Below are 11038 nucleotides of genomic sequence, written 5' to 3'. Positions count from 1 at the left end.
CCGACTGGAGGCAGGCAGAAAGAACATCAACCTTTTATATTATAGCTGTACTCGCAAGACAATATCTGCAATCAGGACACAAGGTATTTGTGCATGTCTTTTCGTGTCTTCACTGCTGTGCATTTCTGTGATAAGCGATAGACTCCCAAATGCGTGCATGGTGCACATTGTGCAATTGCTGTCCTTTGATTCGTTCAAAAGTTGCAGAATGTGAAAAAAAGCAGCCCTAAAAGTGAAATTTGGTGAAGATGGCACAGCGTGTCGCGGGGGACGAGGCATTGTGCGCCGGCTGTGTTTTGACCTTAACGCATCGCTACGGTTGTTTTAGTCGATGTGGTGTTTGGGTCGAGCCTTGCATCTTGTCCGTTTCCGTGCTGTTTTTTGCAGGGCATGGTTGTTGTAGGAAGTGTCAGTTTTTTTAAGAGGTGGGGAGGCCGGGCTATTCAAACCTGCAATTCGCCGTAAACAATCATTCATGCCTTTGACATGATAAACACACCTTTGTGTCTGCGTCGGCCGCTTCTTCTCCCCCAGCACCCTCCTCACGACAACATGTTCATGCTCCTAAATTTTTGGGGTCTGCAGAATATGGCGTCCCGCCTTATAAAAATAAGGCTGCCATTTTTGTTTCTCTTTTGTCTGGAAATGTTTTAAGAAAACTGTCTGAGAATGTCTGAGTCGCACCGGGAGGCTCGGTCCGTACAATCCTCCATCAGTGTGAGTCCTGAGGTGCTCTCAGACACACGACATGTCCGAAAAGTCAAAGAATGGAAAGTTTTTTTTTTCTTTGCGTTTATCTGAACATTTAAAGCGACGTGCACTTATTTTCAGGAATTCACTCTCAGACAAAAGGATCACAGGGGCTAAATGTTCAAACTGAACGGCTCTGGCTCTGTCAGACTACTGTGTATTTGCGAGTGACAAAATATTTATAGGCGACATTTATGTGTTTGACCTGTGTGAAGTTAAAGGTGATAGTTTGGCTCATTTACACTGTAGGCCTAATTTACAGCAGAAATCACTGTCAAAACATGAGCTTTGACCTCAGTGACAGCCATCAGTTTATGACTTTACTACGTTTTTAATTCATTAGATAATTTTATCTTCAAGGTGACTGCATGTCCTTAAAACTCTTTAAAATATCTTAAATACAGTTTTTAAAAGGTCCACTTACTGTATTTTTCACTCGCTTGCCACAGTCTTCCTCAGTGGATGGAGTTTGATCATGACAGCTGAGCCATTTCCATGATAACTGAGCATCTGTTGAGCAAGACCATGAAATGTGGATGAAAGCCCCAAAAACTTGATGAGTGAACCTTGAGATACAACTATATGTTTCCAAGTTAAATCCAGTTTTACACATTTTCAGATACCAGCCTAAAAGAAACAAAATTGTCATAACTTGGTTTTGTTTTGGTTTTTGTTTTGTTTTTTTTGTTTGTTTTTTTGTCAATACATCTGCTGTGAAAAGATCTTCTCTAGATTAACCAAACCTTTTTACTTACCGGTCATAAAAATTGCAAAATAATCTTGGTATTTGTCCTAAAGGAAAGTAGAAATAGGAACAGATATTTATTAATGCAAGCCCTTTAAAAGTGTTAATAACATTTATGTTTGAAATCCTCCAGTTCCTGCACAATGCATCCCAAAATCTGTCTTAAATACATTTATTTTTGGTCTTATGAAGGTCTTCGATTTTCAAACTCGCTGATATCTGCAGACATCCTCGTAAGAAGAGTTTCTTATCAAAGTCTCTCCACACTGGATAAGTGGAGCAGCTTGAGTTTAGTACTAAATTGTGCTTAATGCTTTAAAATGTTGTGACCAAGTACGGAAGTGCATGCACAGCTAGACGAAGGTGAATAAGATAGGAACTAATTAAACATGTATGCTCAGCCTTTCTAGTACACATGAAACCCGTTAGTGGTTAGCGTGTCATAATTTTCATCTTTATAGTTCCTGTCTGGCAATTGGTTACATTCACACTCTTTGCCGACAGGTTTTGATTAGATTATTTAAACAAGTTGAAAAACCGTGTTTTGCATCACAAACCACACTGTGACACTGTAACACCACATTAAATATCACCTGACTTTTGAATGTGACTATAGTAAATGTTGTTCATTTCAGGATGGCAGAGCCTCGATTTAACAACCCGTATTTCTGGCCGCCCCCTCCATCCATGCCAGGCCAGGTAAGTCCCCTTGTAACATGTAACAACGGTGATGTTTCCGCTTTTCATTGCCATTTGTTTCCATGTGTGAATGTCTTTTCAGCCATTCAGCACCAGTGCGTCACTGAAACAAACTCTCAGACAGAGGATCTGTCCCAGTTCCCTCCCGTCGATTTAAAAATAAAATTACACTTGTACTATGTGCTGGTCACTGTTTTCTGTCCTGGGATGTGTTTTTGGGACATGAATGACATTCACACATGGTGGCTGTTTTCTGTTGAGCATGACCCGTTAACCCTTTCAGCTGGATAACCTGGTGCTCATTAACAAGATCAAGGAGCAGCTGATGGCCGAGAAGATCCGACCCCTGCACCTGCCGCCTACCTCCACCCCTTCCCAGCAGTCTCTGCTGGTGCCCACCTCATCCCCAGATGGTAGCGCACAGCACGGGATGCCAGTGCCAAAGCCCCAGCCGCAGCAGGTGCCGGGCCACCACCCGCAGCCACAGGGCTCTGGACAGCCGGACATCGCTCTGCACGCCCGCCCCGCCTCCAGCTCCGGACCAGGTAGTCTTCATGGTCTGTAGGCCTTGGTACAATTCATTTGTAAATACAGACCCAAATGTGTCACTAGCATCAACTATCGAGAACTCTCAAGTATCAAAAGTTGCCATTGCGTGATTTGTGAGATTTTTTTTTAGTCTTGCTTATTCTTTCTATTCTTTGATCAGATATTTCATGTTTATATCAGGAAACTTTGCTATTTTTAGACAGTGTTTTATCCAGGAAAAGTCCCTGTATGGCTGTCTTTATCAAGACAACATTAAACACTAATGCACTGAGGAGTTTGGATTATTCTGTTGAATGAAAAAAAAGGTTTCGTGAGGTAAAGAAACTAAATAAATGTATAGGTAGGGTAGGTCTGGTGCAGCAAAACAGACAATAAGGTTGCGAGGGTCTCCGTCGACTACAGTTGTCGACCTCACATTGTGCGCTATTCTGCACAATTGAAGTTTGTCTATATCAAGACACGGTCACCTGTTCTCCGATTAAAATGCCATCACCTGACAACTTTCAGATGGAAATATGGACGACAAGTCAGCAGTGAAGGCCAAAGGATTGTGGGAAGACTGGCACATGAGACAGCTTGGCGAGCAACCAGGCCGGGTCAACCATCGCTCAGGTACTGCAGTCAGTTATTAATATAAACTGTATGTAGGACATTGTCACATTAGATTGGGATACACTGACACACACAGGTACAATGAAGGATGTACAATAGCTGGAAAATAAGACGAGTACATTTACTGTACTAACAGTCAGTGTTCAGTGTACAGCAAACTGCTATGGTACTTATTATATCATTAGTTAGTTGAAATATTTTTGAAAACAATACTTGATGCTTAAAGTGGAGAGACTGTGTATTGTGATGGATGAATGGTCAAATGTTTGAACAGCGCTTAGGGAATAACACAGACAGTTTTTGATTTTCAGGCTGCTGGCTGGTGATGAGGATACACAGATTAATACTAATGATTTCAGACTGATTAGTACAAAACAAAACTTACAAACATATCTGTGCTTTTGCACTTTTTAGCCTATTTACTACAAACCATGCATTCTTTGCATTTTATCTAGCCATTTTGTAAACTATGCTTCTGTGCTTTAGCAATTTCAATGCATGTTTTCAACTGTTCCAGGCATGCTAACAGTGGCTGTGTGCAACAGTATGGAAGTATGCGTTCAAAGCATGCATTCAAAAATAAAAAGTACACATGATTAATAGTTAAAAAAGCTAGAACATGCAAAAACAGTGGTTAAAAGAATCAGAAGCCTCTTAAGTCCTGTGTTGTGCTACAGTTTAAAATAGTCGTGGTTCCCCTCTCCACAGGTCTGGCTCCTTCATCCCGACCCGACAGCCACAGCACCTCAGAGGCCCTGACCCCCACGACTCCAACCTCCAGCAGCCAGAACCGCCTGGGCGGCGCCCCCTCTGTGAACATCATATCTGGCCTGGCTAGTGGTCCTGGCATGGACCACATGAAGGCTGGAGGCCTGGCAGGACTGTTGGGCCCGCCACCCAAGGCACCCCGGGGACGGAAGAAGATCAAAGCTGAAAACCCCACTGGTCCTCTGCTGGTGGTGCCGTACCCCATCCTAGCTGACCAAGGCTGTGTCACTGTTGCACCCAAAGAGGGCAAAACTTACAGGTTTGACACAGAACGTTGCTGCTTTTGTTGGGACATTTCCTTTCAGTGTTCCTCGTGCAAAGCCAATTCACACATTTAATTGTGGTCTGCAAAAGATCAATACACATTTACCTAAGGCAGGTCTGGTTTAAAGTAGACTGCAGATGGTGCAGATGATTGAGATGCGCTCTTCTTCACTGACACATCAATATGACGCCATGCTGCTTCTTCTTCTTCTTCTTCTATTTTACTTTTTCATAAAGAACAGGAGTTTTCAGAGGCAGTGAGACTAAGTGATCTGGTTTCCAACTGCCAAACTTAGTCAATTTCTACTTTATTTTCTACAATAAGACCTTGTAGCAAAACGGAGCTTGCAAGACTAAAACTTACTTTGTGAGGTTGGCACAGAGTAGACAAGTCTGTGGGAATTCTTTGCAACTAATTGGATCCTAAACCGTTACCTACTTCTTTTGAATTAAACTCTGCTCTGACTCAGAGCTACTGATGGTGTGGATATCGATTATAATTCAGAGGTGGTCGTGTTTTGCTTTGTCTTGAAAATGACTGAGGTTCTTCTTTGTATTGACACTGAATGGTGTTACGCTGTATAGTGTCTTTAATTCTTGACAAATAATTAATTAATTCAAAAAATAAATGATTTATTTTGCCTTATTTGACTGAAGCAGCTGAACTGATCATGTTCATGCTTTTTTTTTCTTTTTTTTTTTCCTTCCTTTTTTTTTTTTTTGTCACAAAGATGCAAAGTTTGCCCGCTCACCTTCTTAACCAAGTCAGAGATGCAGATTCACTCCAAGTCCCACACGGAGGCCAAACCACACAAGTGTCCCCACTGCTCCAAGACGTTTGCCAACGCCTCCTACCTGTCTCAGCACCTGCGCATCCACCTGGGGATCAAACCCTATCACTGCTCCTACTGCGAGAACTCGTTCCGTCAGCTGTCACACCTGCAGCAGCACACCAGGTCGGTCCAGCTGTGAACACAGAGGTTCATGTTAATGTGGGAAATAAGAAATGGCCCTTGAGGAGCAACTGCAAATCAGTGACTGTTCTATCAACTCAACTCACAGATTACTACTGTTTACAACATTTGGAAAGTCATGTTTTTTTTTTTTTAGCAGTTCCTTTACAACCTCAGATGTATTTTGTAATTTGGGGAATTTCAATATGGTTTTGGTTTTGACTAGAATATGGGGAAAACCGTTGGAGTTACTTTGCTTATAAGATCTGTTGTGAAAATGCTTTGATCTTGTTTGCTCTACTTCTGTGGTGTAGCTGCTGTGGTTCTCTCTCATCCAAGGCATTAAAATGCAAAATTTCAGTAATCTCTGATGACCTTTACCAATCATCTGCTTCTTTTGCCACAGAATCCACACTGGCGATAGGCCGTATAAATGTGCTCACCCTGGATGTGAAAAGGCTTTTACCCAGCTGTCCAACCTCCAGGTCAGTGCAAGGTCACACAGCTGTACTGCCAAACACAACTAAAATCCAAAGCTAATAGGAGTTAAAATGAGGTGGTCTGCTTTCACAATTCCTGTTTTTATTTTGTTTTTCCCCTGACAGTCTCACCAGAGGCAGCACAATAAAGACAAGCCCTATAAATGTCCTAACTGCTACCGTGCCTACTCAGACTCCGCATCATTGCAGATCCACTTGTCAGCGCACGCCATCAAAAATGCTAAGGCCTACTGCTGTAGCATGTGTGGCCGGGCATACACCTCAGTGAGTAAATCCTGTTAACTGTGTGTTATCTCAGCATGTCTTGATGACCTTTGATGACACTCTGTTTCGCTTGGTCTGAAAGTAGCTGCTTCCTGTTTGTGACATTTAAACACTCAACATGTTCGTGCTCCTGTTGAAACAAACAGAAACGTGGTGAAGTTTTTTAATATAATTAATAAGGGTGCACCTCTCAGTTGGGCATAGAGGGAAATACCAAGTACCGGGTCATTTAATAATTTTTTTCCCCAATAACTCAGATTGGTAAGGTATTATGTTTAATCTCCAAATATCTCTTTAAGACCGACAGACTACCCCAAATCCAGTTGTAGCACACACCCAAAAAGAGAGCTAACTGAGCTATGAAAAAGACTTCTGTGTTTGGTTGAACTGTGAGTTCAGAGTTTTGTTTTAGCTAACACAGCCAGCACAATAAAGCTTTAAAATTTTCTTCTTCTTCTCTTGCTCAAGATAAACTTTTGTGCTTCTGAACTTGACCTGGTGCCAGGTTGTGATGTTGTGCTCCTCCCTCTGACTTCACGAATGAGTTTCTGTCATGTTTTACTTGGCAGATAGACATATTTGAGTCAATATGTGAGGAAAGAAAAAGTCAAATGTCCAAAGATAAAATGTAATAACGGCAGTAATTTCATTTTGGACCATTTGCTAATGTTTTCATGTCTTTACAGGAGACCTACCTTATGAAGCACATGTCCAAACACACAGTGGTGGAGCACCTAGTCAGCCACCAGTCACCCCAGAGGACCGAGTCCCCCAGCATCCCCATACGCATCTCCCTCATCTGAGCTCCCCGGCTGCTCAGGAGCAGCTCGGATTCAGAGTCTACGTTCGGCTGGAGCTTATGAGGCCCTGCACCCACGGCCATCTACATAAGGCTTACATTAGCATTATGACAGCTGACATGCAGCACATTCAGGAAGTATTCAGACCCCTTCACTTTTTTCACATTTTGTTCTGTTGCAGTCTCATGCTAAAATCCTTTGAAGTCATTTTCCCCTCAGCAGTCTACACTCAGTACCCCATAATAACAAATGAAAAACTAAATTTTAGAAAGTTCTGCAAAATTATTACAAAGGAAAAACTGAAGTATCACATTGACATAAGTTTTCAGACCCTTTACTCGGGACATTGTTGACGCACCTTTGGCAGCGATTACAGCCTTTAATTTTCTTGGGCGTGACGCAACAAGCAACAAGCTACGCACAACTGGATGTGCAGATTTTCTGCTATTGTTCTCTGCAGATCCTCTCAGGTTCTGTCAGGTCACGTGGGGACTGTTGGTGAACAGCCATTTTCAGTTGACTCCAGAGATGATGCATTGGGGTCAAGTCAGGGCTCTGGTTGGGCCACTCAGGGGGATTCACAGGGTTGTCCTGAAGCCACATCTGCGTTGTTTTGGCTGTGTGCTTAGGGTCATTTTCCTTTGGGAAGGTGATCCTTCCACCCCAGGTCCTGAGAACTCTGGGTCAGGTTTTCATTAAGGATCTCTCTGTACTTTGCTCCATTCAGCTTTCGATCAACCCTGACCAATCTCCCAGTCCCTGCTGCTGAAAAACACCTCCACAGCCTGAAGCTGCCAACACCTTACGCCGCTCTAGGGATGGTAAAGGGCAGGTGATGAGTATTGCCTGGATTCCCCAAGACATAATGCTTCAAACTGAGACCAAACAGTTCGATCTTGGTTTCATCAGACCAGAGAATCTGGTTTCTCACAGTCTGAGAGTCCTGTAGGTGCTTTTTTGCAAATTCCAAGCAGCTTCCAATGAGGAGAGGCTTCATCGGACCACTCTATCATGAAGCCCAGATCAGTGAGAGCTGCAGTGCTGGTTGTCTTTCTGGTTTTCTCCCATCTCCACACAGGATCTCTGGAGTTCAGCCAGAGTGACCATTGGGTTCTTGGTCACCGCTCTTACCAAGACCCTTTTCCCCTGATTGCTCAGTTTGACTCAGCGAGGGTGGGCTGCAGTTGAAAAGTCAAAACATTTCCTTTCCTGACAACTTTGTTTGACCTCATGAGGTCAAGGAAAGATTCATGAGGGCTTATGAAAAGACAACTGTAGTGCTAAGAGAATCCTACAGCACTGACACTAGTCAGCAAGGATGGATGTTAATGAAGTAGAATGGTGTTTTGTGGAATGGTGTTTTTTGGAATGGTGTTTCTGCCGCAAGGAATTCTGGGATGGCATTATCTTCTTTGCTTTCATAAAGGATGGTCCAGTGTACCCTATGCTGAAGGAGATAAGAAAGGGAGCATTGAGGAACCTTTCCTCAGTATTCATTTATTTTGCTTAGGAACCTTCCTAAGCAAAAAGGCTTTGACCACAGCCGATGCAGCAGACATTTTTTGTAGCCGCAGATTTCTGCCCGACGCAACCCTGTCTCTGAGCTCTGCACGCAGTTCCCTCACCTCATGGCTTGAGTTTTGCTCTGAACTGCATTATCAGCTGTGAGACATTATATAGACAGGTGTGTCTCTTTCCAAATCATGTCCAATCAACTGAACTGTGGTGGACTCCAGCCAAGGTGTAGAAACATCTCAAAGATGATCAAGAGAAATTGGAGGCACCTGAGCTAAATTTCAAGTGTCAGAGCAAACGGTCTGAATTCCTAGGTTTAAGTGATGTTTCAGTTTTTCATTTTTAATAAATTTGCAAACATTTCTAAAATTTTCACTTTGTCATTATAAGGTGTTGAGTGTAGACTGATGAGGGGAAAAATAAGGCTGCAACATAACAAAATGTAAAGAAGTGAAGGGGTCTGAATACTTTCTGAACGCACTGTAAGCATTCAGTGCTAGATTCAGTAAGTGGACTGCCTCCATTCGTCTTGACACAGGCTGTCTGTCAAAAATGAGCACAGCATTATTTTGTGAATGTAACAATACAGCTAGATGTTGTCCGGAGGATCGAGTGGCAAAGAATGTCTTGTGTCAGATTTAATAAGCACTTTCGTAAGCGTCATGTAAACTGCCGGATGCATTGGCCATCAGAAATGTTTTAGTTAGTTTTTTTTTTTTTTTTTCCTCTTCCATGAAATGGGTTTCTAAAATGTGCCAGATGATATTTGCCCTTATAAAGAATTGAGAAAGTAGAAAAATGTTTGCTGGGTGTATTCTGGAGACATCCAAAGATAATCTTAAAGCACTTTTAGGCCTTGTGGTTTTGGCTCAAATTGTTTCAATCTTGTTGGATGGAAAATGCCAAAGGGCATTACTTGTGGCAGCTAAGAGTACTGACTGTGTATAAATAACAGTCTTTATCTGTTACTTTATTTGCTTTTACTCACATTTTTGTGCAAGTACACATTTACAGGGTCGTCTAAATTTGAAGAAAGGCAATCGGTAGATGACAATTTAAACATTTAATGATTGTATTAAGAAGTTGTATTATTGACTTGGGGAGGCAAAAAATATAGCAACATGGAAGGGAAGAAAGATGAATGTTTTTTTTTTTATTTCCAAAATCTTTCACTTCATATTTGATGTTAACTTTTACGGCACCTTCATGATCATCACTTATGATCAAAGAAACACTGCTTTTTACATTATGTTTTCCTCACATCCCATTAACTCGTGCCATATATGAACCTTGTTGAGGTTTTAAGAGAAAGCAAATCTTGTAACAGTGTGTGTGCTTTCTCTATTCTGTTAAGCTTTGACTTTTATTTTCTTAGTATTAGAAGTATATGTTGCAGAGGTTGAATACATTGCACATGCATCAGTGCCAGCTCTACTCTACTCAGCCCTACTTTTTAAATACACATAAATTTTACTCGAGTGGTAAATTTTTACACCCAACCACTGGACCAAAATGTGAAGTTATTGTACTCCGACCCAGTTAAGATTCTTTTTAATCTTTAATAAGCTTTACCCATTTGAAATAAACTGCAGTATAAGTCATATTCCATAGGCCAATATTATGAGTTTGTGTGGAGGTGATGTTTCTCCTTTTGATTTTTTTTTCTCCTTTAGTATTCTTTTCATTGTACACAGTATTGTTTGTTGTATTTTTACTGTAACTTTAACCTCTGGATGGTACTAATAGGGTACCCTGTGTTCTTCAGGGCACTTCAGAAAAGGTGCTACAGCTAGATGTTATGTTTGAGATGGAACTGAGAATAATGTAAATTACATATACAGTATATAGTATGTTTTCAAAAGAATAAAAACTTATTACTCAAGCCACTGGCCTGAAAACAGACATTTACGCCAACAACAGACCCTGCCTCTTCAACTTACTCTCTCTCTTGAGATAATGGGAAAATGTACATGTTGCTGTACTGTAAAACATGTTACTCATTTATAGTACCTATTTTTAAGTTTTCATAAACATGTTCTTTTTGGGTTTTGTAAAAGTTTATGTATGGACTTACTGTAATTATTTTAGTCTACCCGTATGTTATTAATATTCATGTTTTATATCAGTTATTTACATGTAAGCCTTAACTGTTTTATCATCCCATTTCCATTACTCTGTATTGTGTTCTGCAGTATTCAATCGTGTAAACATTTTTATTTTTTCCTTCCGCATGGAGTTCCTGAGCTGTAATCTGTATGATAACTGTTTAACCCATGTTCTCTATGAAAAGATATTGCGTAGATTTATTACACTTTTTCCTGTCTTGCATTGTGGTTTCATATACAGTTTCTAGAAAACTAAATATGCACAGCCAAGACTGAGAAGTTCAACTAAGGTTATCAATGTTTAAAAAAGGAAAAAAAGCTTTGTATCTTTACCTTGTTTAATAAACAGACTGTTACAAATTCATCACTGATAACTGGGTTTACTAAAAGGTCTACCAAAAAAATCTGTTTTTTCAGAGTGCGACGTAGAGGAAAAAAAAAAAAAAAAAATCAAGGATTCAGTTTGTTATTTATTCACTTTTATTTATGAAAATAATTTTGCTTAAAAATGTAT

The 11038-nt window shown here is 40.9% G+C and overlaps 1 protein-coding gene across 1 annotated transcript; it reads left to right on the top strand.

Annotated features, from left to right (window-relative positions):
- Positions 1-8808, top strand: LOC111219268 (zinc finger protein 362-like). Its single transcript, XM_022741893.1, has 9 exons — positions 1-83; positions 2131-2194; positions 2478-2739; positions 3251-3355; positions 4064-4382; positions 5119-5343; positions 5747-5825; positions 5946-6104; positions 6791-8808. Exons 2-9 carry the CDS (start codon positions 2132-2134, stop codon positions 6905-6907), a joined length of 1329 nt encoding a protein of 442 aa, XP_022597614.1. The 5' UTR covers positions 1-83; position 2131; the 3' UTR covers positions 6908-8808.
- The last annotated feature ends 2230 nt before the right edge of the window (positions 8809-11038 follow it).

The sequence above is a fragment of the Seriola dumerili genome, unplaced genomic scaffold, assembly GCF_002260705.1.
Source record: "Seriola dumerili isolate Sdu_G_001 unplaced genomic scaffold, Sdu_1.0 BDQW01000056.1, whole genome shotgun sequence".
Lineage (NCBI taxonomy): Eukaryota > Metazoa > Chordata > Actinopteri > Carangiformes > Carangidae > Seriola > Seriola dumerili.
Note: the sequence above shows the minus strand (reverse complement) of the source record. Positions and strands in the feature narration are given on the sequence as shown.